Raw genomic sequence first — 17486 nt, forward strand, 5'->3', positions numbered from 1 at the left:
CAGTGTTCTGGCTTGGGCAGCTCTGGGGCCCAGACACTGTTCTGGCAAATATCTATGTAGAGCAGTACACATGTGAATGGCTGGAGCCCCCTTCTGACCCTGCAGGAGCCTAAGACCTGCTGCCCCCAGACGTGCATTGTACTTGTCCTTTCATCTTCAATTCCTATCTCCCACACAGCCTGTGGTGCCCAGAAGAGCACAGGCCTCTTTTCTTACCATTAAGTCTCCAGCTTCATACTTGGTAGGCACTCAATAAATATTTGTTAAACTAATCAACAAATGAATAAAATAAAAACTCAATTAACTTTGCATCCATTGGACCATGTGTCTTTGTATCCATTCATGTTTTCATTTATCATTGATTCATTGTTCTGTTCATCCATTTTATTCATCCATCACCAGTCCATCCATTTCATTTATTCATCTATCATTTATTATCCATCCATTTATTCATCCATATGTCTTCTTATCATTCGTCCCCCAACTGGTCCAGCACTAGTTGCCCCAAGTCAGTAAGAGGCCTTGCATGAGGTCTTGGTGGGGCTCATAGTAGTAGTGTGTCCAGAGGCAGGCAGGCAAGTTGTTAGGCTTCCCTCAGAGATGTGGAAGTTGTCAGCAGATTGGGGGGGGGGGGTCAGGAGGGTTGGGTGTTCCCTAGGGCTGGCAGGGGGTACCCAGCCAGCCTCCTGGAGTGAGATGGTAGCCTTGTAGAGCAGAGCCCTTTCCCCTCCCTGCCTCTCGCCTTTCTTTGACTGAGGAGGGGTGGGGAGCTGTTTGGGCCTTTATCAACTACCTTATACACTTTCAAAACCTATTCTGAGCCAGACCCACTCCAAACAACTGCAGATACCCAAAAGGAAACTAATGGCTGAAATAAGAGCTCAGGGGAACAACAGTAGAACCAGACCTGCCCAGGGGCATCCCCATCTCCCACCCCAGCTGACCTTACCTTGAGGGGCTCTGATGCTTGTGCTACTGTGGGGATGGTCCCTGGACACCCTAGTTCAGCAGCCATTCCTGTTCCTTCTCTCACCTTTTCATTTCTCCACCCCCACCAGTCCTTGTGTTGCCACGGCAATGGGCTCCGATCTAATTAGCTGTCCTTAATGAAGCAGCAGCAGCCTGCAGTGCCTTCAGCACCAAGCCCCGCCCCCTTCTCCAGGGTAGGGGCCTCTGGTGAACTTCTGAGCACCCGCATGCCTCTGGATCTCTTGACCTCTGGAACTTGTTCAAACCCTGCCTCCTCCAGGAAATCTCCCACAACCCCCCACTGTTCACACCCCTCCTCCCCAGGTGACTCCTGCTGAGCCTTATGTGTTGTCTGGGAGCTCCTGGGTACCAGCCAGAATGGATTCATCTCTGCAGGGCCTGGTCCTGCTGGAGGGAGTGAGGGGATGGGTGCGTCTCACTAACATGCCCTAGCAATGAACTGCCTCCCAATCCTAACCACTTAGACAAAATGAGGCCCAGGTCATATAGTTGGAGGGAGGGTCCAATGGGGGAGAAGATATTCTGAATGAAAATCAAATGTAGGTTAAGTAGCTACAGTGATTGAGACCACCAGCCCTCGTGCTAGTGTGGGATTATCTCTGGGACTTGTCTATTTGGACTGGACGACGGGGTGTATCCATTCTCCTTGTTTAAATCATCATTCAGTCAACTGGTCTGGCTGTTCCAAACCCTCCTCCAATATGATGGAGAGGAGGAGGAACAGGCTCCACCCCCAGAGGAGCACACAATCCATCCCACTGGAAGGGTAAGAGGTGGAGGGACTCCCTGGATTCCTTGGTCCAACCTGGAGGCAGAAGAGGGTTTGAGACCCTCCTAGAGGACCTTCATTTCTGCCTATTTGGGGTGGAGCAGGGGGGGCAAGGACCTGCTCTCTGGTTGTGGTGGTCAGATAGGTTCTAGGCCTTGAGGGCTCTGTGCTGCCAGTGTACAAATTGCTGGTCTCCATTCCGGAGTTTCAGGTTAGTAGGGTAGTGTCAGGGAAGCTGATAATGCACATTTCTAACACACTCTCAGGAGGTGCGCAGGGACTGCACTTTGAGAACCATTGCCGTAGAGGGACCAGGAAGGGAGTTAGTGCAGAGCACTATGTTATGCCTTCATTCATTCTTTCATTCAACAAACTGGCCTAAGAGTTGCTCTGAGTCAGGCCCTCTAGAGACCTAGGGGAGACAAAAGGGCTCACCAGTTGTTCTTTGTGAACTTTGCAATGCCTGTCAGGTATCAGACCCCACCCCCTAAGGCAGACTCTGGGAGCATCCCTACCTCCTGCCTGTGTAGTGCTCACTGCTCTGGGAGCTCCTGCCAGGTGTGGGTCATACCGGTATCCTCTTGCTAGTTTCTTGGAATTCTCTGTGCCTGTTTTCATTGTTGGCTGCTTGGAAGTTGTCTGTTGGTGAGTTAACATTTTGGCAATGGATATTTTGGACTCTCTGAAGATGCCACTGCTGGGCTGGGGTGTGGGGTATGGACTCATCTTGGTTGAGGGCTAAACAGGGGGTTGGGTGGGCGGGGGGGCAGGACAGGATAGGAGGCTGCAAGGGCCAGCAGGAAAGGCTGTTCCTGTGCCATGGGGAGGACAGGGAATGTTGATGAGCAGGAACCTGCATGGGCTGGTTTACCTCTCAGTGGTGACTGCTTGGTTTATGGGGAAAAGGGAAGAAAAGAGTTATTGTTCATTAGCCAGAATCTATGTGCAAAGTGCTGTGGCTTACACAAGGGACATAGACCCTGCCCTCTGGGAACCTAACGGTCTCCTGGGAGGAGATGGTCATCAATCTAGCAATTGCTCAAATGTATAATTACAAACTATGATAACCTGCTTAAGAAAAACTGAGACTTTCTGAAAGCAAAGAGCAGGTGCACCTGACCTAATCTGAGGATCAGGGAGGGCTTCCCTGAGGTGACATTTTTCACTAAGACTAGACTTAAAGGAAAAGAAAAAAGCATGTGTAGGGGAGGAAAGAGACAAAGGCCAAGACCCTGGGGCAAGAGAGCCTGGTCTATTTCTAGGAGTTAGAACAGAAGTGGTAGGGAGGGGAGAGCATATCAAGCAAGGGTGAGAAAGAAGGATGGGACTGGCTTGGGTGATGGGGTCAGGAGGTCTCCACTGTTCAGGAAACCTAGAGGAAAGCAGGTTTGGGAGAGGGAGTCAGTTGGGGGGCACTGGTGAGTGAGAGAGCCCTCAGTACAGAGTAGAAGAGTCGGAGGGGCCCCCAGCCAGCTGCAGGGTGCATCAGAGCCTCCTGGTAGGCGGAGGTGCTGTTGCAAAACAAAGCTCACCCCACCCGTTCCTGACTGAGTCTGGAATAGGTTTGGGAATCCCTGGGATTTGAGGGACAGGTCCTGAGGTTCCTGCTTGGAGACATCCCGGAACACCTTGTGTTGGTGGTGTTGGGGATAGGGTGAAAATGTCTGAGCACCTTCCTGTGGTGGGTCATGGGGTTGGGTGGAGAAGGATAGTCCTGGAACTCTCTAGGACTGTCTCAAGCACAGGATATAGGTCAACTGGGTGGGATGGGAGAAGGGATGACTCAGAGTGGGCCCTTTCCCTGATAGCCCCCCTCCATCAGGCCCAAGTGCTCTGGCCCTGGATGGGAGGACAGCATCAGTTTCCAGGGACATGTTTGTGCATCCCTAAATCTGTGTGCTTATTTATGCCTGGTTATAGTGTGAACAGGGAAGCACATGTCACTGTGTGCAGCACTGGGTCAGGTTCATGTGTGTCAGGGTTCAGGTCTGTATGGGACTATGTTGTGTGTGCCCTTGGCTCTGACCCACACCCGTATACTAATCAAGGCCGGAGGGCACGTATCCATGTACGTGGGCCTGTTCTGTGTAGGTATGTGCATGCCCCTGCGTGTGCCTCCGTGCGTACAAGTGTGGACAAAAAGTGCATGTCGCCGAGTGTACTTGCCTTGGCCACGGGTGTCCGCGGACTTGTGTCCTCAGAGGGAAGTGGGTCCACAAGCGGAGAGGCAGCGGGGAGTAGGACAACTTTCCGTGTTGGAAGAGATGGGGCCGAGCAATGAGGGCGGTGGGGGGGGGTGTGGCGCGGGGGCGGGGGACTCCCCCCCTTCCCCGCTGCGACGCCGCGCGCGGGGCTCGCTGGGCGCACTCGCTGAGCGGAGGAGGCAACAGCGCCGCTGCCAGCCCGGCTGCCGCCATCAGATAGACGCTGGAACTGACTTGGCGACTGCCGCCGCTGTCAGGCTGAGCCCCCGAGGGAGCGACGGTGGGAGGGAGGGTCCCCGCCAACCCCCGCCACCCCGGCGCCCCCGCCCCGGCGGCTTGCAGGCCGCATGCTGCAGATGGTGAAGACCCTGGCCCAGTTCACCATCGCGTTGGAAGACATGCGCGATCTGGGCCCGGCCGCCGCCTCCGGGGAGCCCGCCGGGGGGAGCAATGGCGCTGACGCAGAGGAGCCGGGGGAGGCCCAGGTAAGGGGAAAGGGAGGAGCAGCGAGGGACCTGGGCCAAGGCTTAGAACTCGGGCGACCCCAGACTGGGAGAGGCATGAGCAGATGCTGGGGCCTAGGGCCGGAAACTCGGAGCAGGCACAGCAGCCTCCTGGCCCTGGGGCTGGGAGCTCAGTGACCAGTGATGGGGGCAGGGAGATTGAAGGTGTGTGAGGAGCCCTGGCAGAGGTGGTGTGGCTGGCAGGGCCCTGAGGTTTGGTGCCACCAGGATATAAGCTTGGGATGACAGAAGGGTTGGCAAGCTCAGCTGGCATGGGAGGCCTGCACCCTGAGACCCAGCCTTGGTAAGGCTTGTTGGTGCTAAACACATGATATAGGTCAGCCGTGGAGGCAGAGACTGTTGCCAGGGGTATCCTGGGTCCATAGGCTCAGGAAGGAAAGTTTTTTCCAGCGTCCCTCTCAAGCCTGAGGCAAATCCCAGATGAATGTGTGTGCCGGAGGAGGGGGTAGTCAATTTTGCTCCCTCCCTTGCCATCCTCTTCCTGCTACTGGACTCACTGGGCCTTGGAGGTATCATGCTGGGGTGGCGATGGTGGTGTCCCCATTCCAGGTTCAGTGTGCATTCCCCTGCGGGGGAGGTGGAGGCTTCCACAGGCTGTTTCCACGCCTTTGTGTGTCTCTCTGGGCCTGGACTCTGATTGCTCCGCTCTCCTGGGCTTCAGTGGGGGCTGTGGTTTTGTCCTCCCTGTGCTGTATTGTGTGTGTCTCTCTCCATTGCCTCAAGTCTCTGGACTGAAGGACCTGGTTCTCAGCTGGGTGATTTGGCTGCTTTTTTTTCTCTTTGCGGGGTGTCTGGCCTTTATGGCTTCTCTCTGTGTACATGTGTGTGTGTAGGAGTCTCAGGCTTTGGGTCATGATGTCCCAATTATACTGGTAGGAGAGGCCCCCCACTCTGTCTTTCTCCTGTATCCCTTTGGCCCCATGTCCCCCTCCCCCTTCAGTGCCCCACATAATGAAGATCTTCAGATGGGGCTGTTGAGGGATGAGAGGCTCTGGGGGAGGCTGGGCCTACAGGGCTGTCCCGCCCAGAACAGGTGGGCCTGCTGATCTGGTTGACAGCTGCATTGCCTGTCTCCTGCTTCCCCTGGCCTCCCTATCCCCACATACACTCACACCCGTGTCTGGGCACGTGCAGAAGGGGCTCTTGATGCAGTGACAGGGAGCTGGCCTTGTTTTCTGTTCCTCTACCTGACAGCTGAGTGACAGCCCACTGTGCTTTTTAAGCAGGGGGAGGCTGGGAAAGGCGGCCTTGCAATGTCAGCCTCCCTGCATGAGTTACCCCAGCCCTGCCTCACTCAGGAGGCCTCCCTGCCCATGACCCTCACTGCTGGGCCTGGCAGGCTTGGGCTGGGGAAGTGGGTGGGGCAGGGTGGCTATGCCACCCAAGGCTGAGCTCGATTTGATCCTACTGTCAGGAGCTCCCTGTCCCACAGGGAGATGAATGTAAATAAACAGCTTTGCTGAGGCAGAGTAAGAATGGACCTTGAAGACCCAGTATGTGTGGGGAGAGCCACCCTGCTCCCGATCGCCTTGCTTTCACAGCACTGGGAGGGAGGTATTACTCATTTCATTTCACAGAGGAGATTGTGGAAGCCCAGGTGATTAGGTGACCACCCAAAGTCACAGCTGGGAAGGACCAAGCTGGGGTCCTTGTGGCCCATGGCTGGCTGGTCAGTCTGAGTGAGAACTCTGGGTTCTTGGGCCCTGAGACTCAGCATGAGGTGGCTAAAGAGACTCTAGTGCCCACTCGGCTGGCCACTGGCTGTGTGACCTCGGACAAGTCAGGCCACCTCTCACCTGTGAAGTGGAGATGACAAGCCCTGTCATAGAGCTGCAAGCATGAGGCTGAAGTGTGGCCATATTTGTGAGGTGCTGAGATGTCCCTGGACAGGGGGAGGATTGGGCATCTGGGCCTTCCCTTGGGAGCCCCTTCTAGCCCCTGATGCTCTCCCAAGCTCTCCATCCTCGCTGGGGTGGGCCTAGCTGGTGCTGCCTCCTACTGGAAGCTGTCCTGGATTTTTTAAAGGCCTCAGAAGCACTGAAGATAGATGGGCTGGCTGTAGCTGGGGACTCTGAGGCGGAGTCCAGTGCCTTCTCACTCAGCAGAGCACAGGGCTGGTGGGGGTGAAGCAAACCAGCCTCCTCCCCTCCCTCAAGGGGGTGTCATTCACCCCCCCACCCCTGAGTTCCTAGCATAGGAGCCCATTTTTCTGAGCATGCCTCATTGTAGTACAGGTTTGGAGACAGGTGTGACTCCTGAGTCCCTGGGTCAGAGGGAGGGGGACCTGAGGTGTCCACGAACAGAGGGGTGAGCAGTGGCTGGATCAGGCAGGCTGGGCAGACCCAGGGCTCAGGCCTACTCAGCAGACATAGACCCAGGGCCGCTCCACTGGTAACATCTCTGCCTTGAGGGGCTCCTAGGGGTGGGGAGTAGAGGGATGCCACAGATGTGGACACCCACTGTGCTGTTGCCACGTGCAAAGAGTGTCCACAAGGACCAGCAAGCTTTGATGAGCTCCAGCTGAGGCCAAGGTGAGGCCTGGGACAGAGAATGGAGAGAGGAGAATAAACCACAGAGACCCAGGACCCAGAGGAGATATGGACCTTGCTCAGGACCACTCCAGGGACTTGGAGGAGACTTAGAGTGGAGTCTTTGCTTGGGAAGGGAAGCCATTAGAGCTGTGCCATCTGGGACAGGCTTCCTGGAGGAAGAGTGGATCAGAGGCATAGGAACTAGTGGTGAGAGGCAGCAGGTAAGCTGAGTCCCAGGGGTGGAACACAGAGCAGACATCTCCAGGCTGGCTTCCCAAAGCCTTCCCATAGAATAGGGGCTCTCCTGTCAGGGATACGCACCTTGTCCCTGGGGGTGTGGGTGCAGAGTCTGGGTAACCCCCCAGGGACTCTACTACAAATCATCAGATCCTTGGAATAGAGGCATCAGTGCCTGGGTCTCCTTTTCCCCATCCTTAAAATGGGAAGAATAAAACATCTACCTCACATGGTGCTCGGAAGGATGAAATAATAGTACACAATGCTTAGAATAGTGCCTGACGTAGAATAAGGCTCAGTTAACTTTTTTTACTGAGTGAACTGGGGTCCAGCCTTGTCTGAGAGTGGCTGAACCCTGCCCCTACCTTGCTGCATGACAATTTTCAACTCTCAGGGATGGTGTGAAGCCCAAGGTGGGTTCTGACCCGACGGTGCTGAGTCTGAAGGTGGGGTTTTCAGAGTTGGCAGCTGGAGTGGGGAGTGGCCTGGAGGCATTATCCTTCGCAAATGTGAGAGATTATTGATTTTTTTGAGTCCTTTTCAGAAGCCCAACAGGAGAGCCAGTTAGTAAACAGGAGATCTCCAGATCTCTGGACTCATGTGATGGCAGGTGGCTGGTGTGAGAGGAACAAGGCACTGCTCACCCTCTGCCTTCTGTCCCCCCAGGACATGCGGAAGCATGTGACCATGACCCTGCTGGATACGGAGCAGTCGTACGTGGAGTCGCTGCGCACCCTGATGCAGGTGAGGCTTGGGGCTGGCCCGGGCCCCTGAGAGTAGCCACTGTGAGTCTAGGAGGCTGTCAGATATGTGGGAACAAACCCATTTTGTGGACAGGGGACCGAGGTTAGAGAGGAATTACCCTGGAACACACCACCTGTTCATGGAGGAAGCCCCCTCCAGGGCTGGAGAGAATGTGGAGAGGCCTTAATGGTGCCAGACTGGGGCACCCCATGGCAGGTGCTCCCTCCTCCCACCACCCTTCCACTGCCCCCAGCAGCCCTGGGTCTGGGCTTAGATCTATGAACCTCCTCTGTTGTCCAGCCCCCACAACACTTTATTTATTGACTGGAAAAACATTGGTTGAATGGGATTAAATGCTGAGCACTTGCGTGTGCTAGGCCCTATTGCGGGTGCAGGAAACACAGGGATGAATAAGAAGAAAGCCCCTGATGTGGGAGCTGACAGTCCTGCTGGGACATAGTTGAGGATATGGGCTCTCAAGGCAGCGAAGGGCACCTGTGAGGTGTGGGGTCTGGTATTTTCCCTGGAGGAGGTGCTGGCTTCCTCCTGCCCTGTCTCCTCAGTAGCAGGAACAGCATGTGCAAAGTCAGTTAAGGAGAGGTCTGGCACTTTCAGAGGTCCATGTGGCCAGCACAGGGGGTCAGTCCTGTGGTGATGCCAAGGGAGCCTGCAGAGCTCATGTGGAGGGAGCCCCCAGTCCCAGGAGGAGGGTTTGGACTCTCCAAGGCCCCAGAGACTGAGAGCTTTGAGCAGGGGCAGTGTGCAGCCTGGCGCATGCTTTACCAAGTCTGCCTGACTGCTGGGGAGGGGCTGCAGCAGCAAAGCAGGCCGAGGCCAGGTGAGGCCCGACCAGGGCAGAGGCTGCAGAGAGAGCGAGCTGGGGACAGACACTTAGGAAGTGGACTGGTCAGGTCAGCTGTAGTAACTGGTTGGTTGTGGGGAGCCCCTCCTGTGCTCATCCTTGGTGACTGAGGCACTAGAGGAGCCCTACCTGGGAACGGTGGGGTAAGATGGTGAGTTTAGGTTCAGGTGTGTGGGTCTGGGAAAGTCCAGGAGCTGGGTTGCGCATTCGGGTCTAGGGCCCAGGATAGGTAGCGTGGGTCTAAGCAGAAGGGGGGCCTGGTGGTCATGGTTGAGGACAAGTTTGCTCAAGCCACCTGGACAGAGTGAGAGCAAAGGGTGGAAGGGAGAGCCCTGGAAACACCCAGAGTATTCATTCATTCACTTCACAAATTCGCAATGGGCACCTTCTGTGTACCAGGCAGTGTTCAGGAGGTGGGGGTGTTCAGCAGTGAGCATGAGTGATATGGTCCTGTCTCCTGGGTCTCACAGTCTATGGCAAAAACTGACAGTAACAAGACAGACCATGTGTGAGGACAAATGGTGATGCAAAAGTGCACCAAGAGTATATACTTAAAACAGAATATCGTTCAACCTTAGAAGGAAATTCTGACACATGCTATGATACAACATAGATGAACTTTGAAGACATTATATGCTCAGTGAACTAAGCCAGTCACAAAATGACAAATACTACATGATTCCACTTACATGGGGTACCTAGAATAGGCAAATTCATAAAGAAAGTAGAATGGGGTTGCCAGTGACTGGCAGGGGGAGTGGGGAGTTATTGTTTAATAGGTACAAAGTTTCAGTTGGGGAAATGAAAAAAAGTTCTAGAGATGAATGGTAACAGTTCCATATGATGTGAAAACACTTAATGTGAGTATACTGAACTGTCCGCTTGAAAGTGATTACAACGGCACATTTTATGCTATATGTATTTTACCACAAAAATACATTACTTTAAAAAAAATGCATAGAGAGATGAGAACACAGAATGGGGGCCTGCCCTGGTGTCGGGGCCACTGTGTTGGGCATTTAGCTGAAACCCGGAGGGTAGGTAGGAGTAAAGCAGGGGGAGTCCTGAGGGGATTATTCCAGGTGGAGGGAACAGCAAGAACAACAGCTGGGAGGCTGGAGGAAACCTAGAGTGGTTAAGGATGGGGAGGTGGCCAGTGTGGCTCCAGGCAAGGATCTGGCCTTTATTGTGAGCACAAGGAAGTCACAGGAGGGCCACAACCGGAATTCCATCTTTAAGAGGTGCCCCTGGCTGCCCGGCGGATGGCAGGTGTAGACGTGCAGGGGTCTGGGGCGGGGGGTGGGGCGGTTCTTTGTGGTCCTCTAGGTGGAAGTTGAAGGCATGGGAGTCAGTCCAGAGTTTGAGTCATTTACCTTCCTTCTGGGTGATGCTAGCCTAATCACCTCACTTCTCTGAGCCTGTGCATTTTTGTCTGCAAAATGTAACTAATCCTACCCTGCTTTCAGCGGGAAGATTAAAAGGTGATGAGGCTGCCCATGTCTTGTTCTCAGACTGGAGGCAGGCAGAGCAGGGTGTGCCTCTTTGCCTCCGAATCTCCCAGCGGGTACAGGGCTGCACACGTGGAGGCTTGCAGGGCCTGCAGGCAGAAGAGCTAAGGGACAATGGTGCTGAGGATGCCAAACTGAGAGTGTTGGGTAGGGAGGGGTGGACGTGGGCAGGACAGTGTCAGCTCAAGACAGCCCTAGTGTGTTCGAAGGACTGAGGTCCATCCCAGGGGTCAGGAGCACAGTTCTGGAGCCAGACTGCCAGGGTTCAAACTTGGCAGTACCTCTTGACCAGCTGTGTGACTTGGAGCAAGTTACATAACCAGTTTCTGCCTCAGTTTCCTCATCTGTATAGTGGGAATAATAATACTACCTGTCTCAAATGCAGATTACAAGAGAGATGCATGAGTAATTTAGCACACTGCTTGGCAGTTCTGCATGTGTGTGTATGTGTGTGTGTTTATAAAAATCACCTTTAATCCTTGTCTTAACCTTGTGAGGCAGGCATTATTGTCCCCTTCTTCGTATGAGAAAATGAAGGCTCAGAGAGGTTAAGAAGCCTGTCCAGGGTTGTCTGTCTGTTAAGTGATGTCCTAGCTTATTTGGGCTGCTGTAATAAAAATTCCATAAACTGTGTGGCTTAAGGAAATAGAAATTTATTTGTCATAGTTTTGGAGGCTGAGAAGTCCAAGATGAAGGTGCAGGCAGATTCGGTGCTGGTGAGTATGTCTTCCTGGTTCATAGACAGCTGTCTTTTCACTGTGTCCTCCATGGTGGAAGGGCCAAGGGAGCTTTCTGGGGCCTCTTTTATCAGGGCACAAATCCCATTCACAAGGGCTCCACCCTCATGACCTACTCACCTCCCAAAGGCCCCACCTCCAGATACCACCACATCAGGGTTTGGGTTTCAACATGTGAATTTTGGGGGAACACAAACATTCAGACCATAGCAAGTGGTAATACTAAGAGCTGACATTTATTGAATGCTTACTATGTGTACTTTGTATAAGTGAATTCATATAAACCTCACTATAACCCCCATTTTACAGATGATGAAACTGAGCACAGAGAAGTAGAGCAACTTATTCAGGTCCACAGAGCTGGGACGTGTCATAGCCTGGGTTGAATCCTTGTCAGCTTCACTCTAGGGTGCTTCCTACATAGGTGGTATGCAAATGGAGATTGATCTCTACAACCCTCACAGTGACCACTGCCACCCAAATTGATAGGTATTGTTCCTGCAGGCCAGGAGTTTAAAATGAAGGAAGAAGTTAATTACTAAGGTTAAAGCCAGAAGGAGATAGGATTTGAACCCAGGTTCTAAGATTACACTGAGTGTCACCCTCACCCTTTCAGTCTTTCTTCAACCCCCAAATTCCTAGCTAACAACCGCCTTTCCCTGACCTTCCCTCCTGCCTTTTTCTCCCACAGCACTCACTGTCTTCTAAAATACTGTGTAATAATTTCGTTATTTATGGTACTTATTTTTTGCCTCCTTCCACTAAACTTTCACCTGCGGGAGCACAGGCCTTCTGTCTGCCCACTGATGCAGCCCGTGCTTAGAAGGCAAGACACACAGTAGTGCTCAGCAAGTATGTGCTGAGTGAATGCAGGTACTGGCTCCTAGCAGGTTCTGTATTGGGTTCTCAGTCGCTGTTTATTCTTTCCTCCCACTGTGCACCTGCTTCTGTGCGAGGCGCTGGGACCCAGAAGTGAGCAGTTTAGCTCTTGCTCCTTGTAGGGCACCAGACCCTGGTACAGATATGGCACTGGCTCAGACTGGCCTAGGAGCTGCAAGAGGGAGGCTGCCTGTCTCCACACCATCACCCTCCCACTTTTTCAGAATCCCACACCAGGTGAGAGGATTCTGTTGAGCTTTACTTTCTCAAGCTTGTTTTACAACAAGTTAGGTTTAAAAAAAAAAGTTTGATGTAAATTTTATTTCGACATGGGGTAATACTTTTTCAAATAGCCTTGTTTCTTAGGCTTGTAGTTACAGTTCATGCCAGCAGAGGGCGACATCTCTGTGAGATCTCAGCGGCTGAGCAGGGCTATTCATGCTTTGGAAACACCGCTGAATGCAGATTTGAGATGAAATTTGGGAGTTTTAGTCACCGATTGACCAGAATGTCTGAAAACTGTTCAGATAGTGTCAAAAAGCCTTCAGTAACTTCCCATATGGCCTCCCATGCCCCTCCCTGCTTTGTTTTCCCCACAGCAGTTATCACTCTGTAACTTACCACAGGATTTCCACATGTAATTGATTCTAAGACATATTCTTCACATTTTGCCATCTTTGAAATCCAGGTTCATCCTATAATTGATAGCCTTTAATAACTTAATTGGCAGCATCTTAGATTTGATGAAATGTGGTTTGTTTTTTTATTTTATTTTATATGTGTGTTTCCTCTGACTAGCTCTGTCAGGGCAGGAGTTTTGGTCTTTCTTGTTCACTGCTATCTCCCAGTTCTTAGTGCCTGGCACATAGTAAGTGCTCCATAAAATATTTGCTGAATTAGTGTGTGGGGTCCCCCAGAAGCCCAGTCTTCTTGCTTTCCTCACTCCAAGTTCTGTTTATTCAGGCAGCCAGCACATCTTTTCCTGAGACCCCTCACTCCCATCTTGTGCGAGGCCCTGGGCTGTGCAGGGAGAGGCGTGGGGATAGGTCTTCTCATCTCCCTCCCAGAGTCTAATGAGGGAGGTCCAGGAGGCAGGGCCACTGAGCTGCAGGTCCAGGTGATTTTATGCACACCTGTGCCAGTGGGTTGGGGTGCCATCTCTCTGAGGGACCTGTACTGACCCTGTGAGTCTCCTAGGGCTACATGCAGCCACTGAAGCAGCCAGAGAACTCCTTGCTGTGTGACCCATCACTGGTGGATGAGATTTTCAACCAGATCCCGGAGCTCCTGGAGCACCATGAACAGTTCCTAGAGCAGGTGCGGCACTGTGTGCAGACCTGGCATGCCCAGCAGAAGGTGGGAGATCTGCTTGTCCAGTCGGTGAGTGGCCCTGCTATCCAGTGCTACAGCCCCACAAGCTCGGCCTCTCCTAGAAGGGGCTGGATGCTTCCATGTATGGACCCCCTGACCCCACCCTACCCCTACCTGGAGACTGACTCTAATCCCTGATCCAACCCCAGAGCTTGGCTGGACTCTGGCATGGACCCCAACCCCAGACACTGACCCTGATCTTGGGCCCAACCCTAGTTGCTGGCACTGACCTGACCCTAATACTGACCCTGAGCTGGCCCTAACACTGACTTAGACTCAAATGGAAGCTGATACTGACCTCAACCCCTACCTTAATCTGAACCTAAACAGTTGCTTTGTTCCTGACCCTGGACTTGGGCTTCATGTTGACACTGACCTAGTCTTGATTAGCTCTTTTCCCCATCAGGCATTTTGATAACAATAGCTAGCTATCTGGCACTTATGTGCTAGGCATTCTAAATACATTACACATATCTACAGTTCTAAGGAGGAAGGTGTAGTTATTCCCCTGAGTTTAAAGATGACTCTGCCACATAGAAAGCAATCTGATCAAAGCCATGGTTAGTAAATGGTGGCTTCAACCCCAAGAAACCTGGTTCCAGCACCCATGCTCTACCCCACCTGTACTCCCTTTCCCCACAGGCAAGATCTCCACTTGTGAGATTTTCAAGATCCTACAATAGTACTTGGGACCTTAGGAAAGGTATTGACTTCAAAAGTCAAAAAGAACTACAAAAGCAAAACTAATAAACATTCAACTAAATGTCTGTAAAACATAACATGCCATTTTCTTTCATTGTTAAATTTAGTATTCATTTATATGAATTTAATTACATTTGAAAAAATTTTACTTACATATGTTATTTTGCCAGAATTCCCAAAAAAGCATGATGATGAATGATAAATATGGTGAAACACAAACTAAGTGCTTACTCAGAGCCAAATAATTTCAGAAGTAAAATTGTAAAACTCTTTCCAAAAATTTTACTAGCAAAAAATACTGTGTCTGTTTTTGTGGATTGTGGGTGTGTTTTCATGTATTTGTGATGTTGTGGGGTGGGCCTTGGGCTCAAGAAGGTCTTTGAAGGTCCCTCCTGACCTGGAAACTGTTGTGACGAGAACCATGGCCCAGTGGTGATGAGACTCCAGCTTGAGTGCTGACCTCTCCAGCCCATCACAACCCTCAGTATCACTAGGCCTATCCCTCTGCCTGGACCTTGCCAAGGACAGCAGTGGAAGCCCTGGCCCCACTGGAGGGGTCAGCATAGGATGCTCTGTCTGAGGATGGGGGAAAGAGGTGGGGACTGTTGTCCTCCCTAAGCTGCTTCAGCCTCTGCCTTAGAGCACATCTGGATGGGGAGGGGTGCAGTCGGCATCTAGAATCTAGAGACACGGGTTTCAAGGCCCAGAGGGGCCAGAGATACCACACAGGTCGTGTCATCCATCCATGGTGTAGCTGAGACAGGAACTGGGGTGTCCAACTCCCAGCCAGGGCTTCTGACAGAGAATGTCCACATTTAGCCCAGCCAGCAACTGGCCAGCAAGTATTAGCCACCAACCAGCATGTCCTGGCCCTGAGCAGGGCTTTACTGGGCAAGATGGGAGCATCTGTCTCCTTGGAGAGGGAAGACTTGTTTTGGATCAGGGGAGGCCAGAGGCCAGGTATAGTTCTAGGCAGAGCCCTCAGTGGGGCATGGAGTGCTTCCTGGAGGCAGGAGAACTGGGGCCTGGGGTAGATGAGATTTGGATGGGTCCAGGGCATTCCTGGTGGAGGGAGTTACATGAGCAAAGGCCAAACAGCAGGAATGAGTCAATGTCACTCAGCAAACAGTGAGGAGGGAGACCTGCCTAGGTGGACTTGGTGGGCCTGGAGACCAAGGGATGGAGATGCCCAGCTGGAAGGGAGAGAACCTGATCTGAGCACACAGAATGTTCCCAGGCACATGTATGTACATGTACACACAAACACGGATGAGACACGTGTGCATGTGTGTACGTGTATATACCTAATCACACAGTCACATGTGCAACATGTACATACAACCCAGGAGCACATGCCCGATCTTTTAGAGACGGGATCATTTCTAGTTGGAGGGAAAAGATGTTGGCTCATGAATCACTGGAAACCAGGACAGGGTGAGGTGGGGTAGGGGACACCTTGAGGGTTTCCCAGCCTGCCTCTTCACCCACAGTTCTCCAAGGATGTCCTGGTCAACATCTACTCTGCCTATATTGATAACTTTCTGAATGCAAAGGACGCCGTGCGTGTGGCTAAGGAGGCGAGGCCTGCCTTTCTCAAGTTCCTGGAGGTACTGGGGCAGGGAGAGGGAGGCCACCCTCACCATGGGCCAGCTTTGGGGCCCCAGGAGCCCCAGCCTGTGGGTCAACTTCCTCCCTGGGGCTGAGCTGGAAGGGCTCGCTGGGGACCTGTTTCTGGATGTTTCCTTTGCATGTCTTTCCTCATGTATGTGCCCATCCTCCCTGTCTGGGGTTTCAGCAAAGCATGCGTGAGAACAAGGAGAAGCAGGCGCTCTCTGACCTCATGATCAAGCCCGTGCAGCGGATCCCACGCTACGAGCTTCTAGTGAAGGTGGGCATGGGGCTAGGCAGGCAGGTGGGCAAGGCCTGGAGGTGTGTTGGGGCACAGGGGGTTCTGAGGCTCCTACCTGGTCAAGCCTGGCATGCAGGTCCCCAGGACTCAGGTAGGGGACCTCTCTAGGGTCTACCCACAGTCCTTCCTGTTCTAGCAGTCAATGTGGGGGCTTAGGGCATCACCGGGGCAGCTAAGCAGGGGTCTGGTGCCCATTTCTACCCCAGGACCTCCTAAAGCACACGCCTGAGGACCACCCAGACCACCCACTCCTGCTGGATGCGCAGCGGAACATCAAGCAGGTGGCTGAGCGCATCAACAAGGGTGTGCGGAGTGCTGAGGAGGCAGAGCGTCACGCCCGCGTGCTGCAGGAGATTGAGGCCCACATCGAGGGCATGGAGAATGTGAGCACCACCTTGCCCCACCTGTGCTGGTGTCCACATCTATGGTCATCTGGAATCAGGTCCAAATCCACAGCAGTGTCTGCAGCGTGTTTGCATACATCTCTGTCCACATCTGTGTCCTCTTTCATGCCTTCCCTATTGCCACACATCCCATGACCTGAAGACACAGCATTGAGAGGGTAGATGAGATGTTGCTTCCACTGGGCTGGCCCCTGGAGAGCGGCCCAGGGGTCGCCAGGGTCTGGGGAGGGGATGGGATTTATAATGAGCCTTCAAGATGCCTTGTCCCTCCTGCCCCACAGCTCCAGGCCCCTCTGCGGCGGTTCCTGAGGCAGGAGATGGTCATTGAAGTGGTAAGAAGTGTCCTGATGTCTGCCCACCTCCCCACTTTGTTCATACTTCTGCTCACAGCTGCTACGCATGGGTCTCCCTGCTCTTCCATCTCAGCAGGGGCCCTGGGTCAAGTCCCAACTCTGCCTCTGCCTCTGAGCACCTGGGGAAGACCCCTACACCCTGTCTGAGCCTGACTGTCCTCTTGGGCCACAGTGGACAGGAAGGTGGGCCTCTGGGCCTGAATCCTGTGTCTGGCCCCACAGAAGGCAGTTGGTGGCAAGAAAGACCGGTCCCTTTTCCTGTTCACCGACCTCATCGTCTGCACCACCCTGAAGCGGAAGTCTGGCTCCCTGCGGCGCAGCTCCATGAGCCTGTGAGTGGCTGGGATGCAGCTGAGGGACTTGGGCAGGGGGAGCAGTTGTCCCTCCCCAGTCCCCTCTGCCCGCCCTGGCCAGAACACCCCCTCGGCTCCTCACAGGTACACTGCAGCCAGCGTCATCGACACGGCCAGCAAGTACAAGCTGCTGTGGAAGCTGCCACTGGAAGACGCGGACATTATCAAAGGTGGGGCTGGCTCAGGCCTTCTTGGGGCTTCTGAATGTTTGGGGGTCTTCCTCTGAGAAGCCTGCCTGGGGGCTTTGAGCCGTGGCCAGGTTGGCTGGCTATTCCATCTGCTTTTCTGCTTTTGGGCCTTGCTTTCCCATTCAGTCCAAGGGAGCTGATGTGTGGGATCTGGTCTGACCCCTGCAGAGCCAGACCAGGGCCTATGCATACAGACCATTTTCTGATTGGACAGGACCTGC

The 17486-nt window shown here is 53.1% G+C and overlaps 1 protein-coding gene across 1 annotated transcript in view; it reads left to right on the forward strand.

Moving 5' to 3' along the window:
- ARHGEF17 (Rho guanine nucleotide exchange factor 17) overlaps positions 1-17486 on the forward strand; it is a 55297-nt gene that overhangs the window by 28231 nt on the left and 9580 nt on the right. The window contains exons 2-9 of the mRNA XM_074372591.1: positions 7922-7999; positions 13183-13365; positions 15549-15665; positions 15854-15946; positions 16174-16350; positions 16653-16703; positions 16947-17056; positions 17162-17247. Of these exons, the coding sequence (XP_074228692.1) occupies positions 7922-7999; positions 13183-13365; positions 15549-15665; positions 15854-15946; positions 16174-16350; positions 16653-16703; positions 16947-17056; positions 17162-17247 (895 nt within the window). The remainder of the gene's footprint in view (positions 1-7921; positions 8000-13182; positions 13366-15548; positions 15666-15853; positions 15947-16173; positions 16351-16652; positions 16704-16946; positions 17057-17161; positions 17248-17486) is intronic.

The sequence above is a fragment of the Camelus bactrianus genome, chromosome 10 (genome assembly GCF_048773025.1).
Source record: "Camelus bactrianus isolate YW-2024 breed Bactrian camel chromosome 10, ASM4877302v1, whole genome shotgun sequence".
Lineage (NCBI taxonomy): Eukaryota > Metazoa > Chordata > Mammalia > Artiodactyla > Camelidae > Camelus > Camelus bactrianus.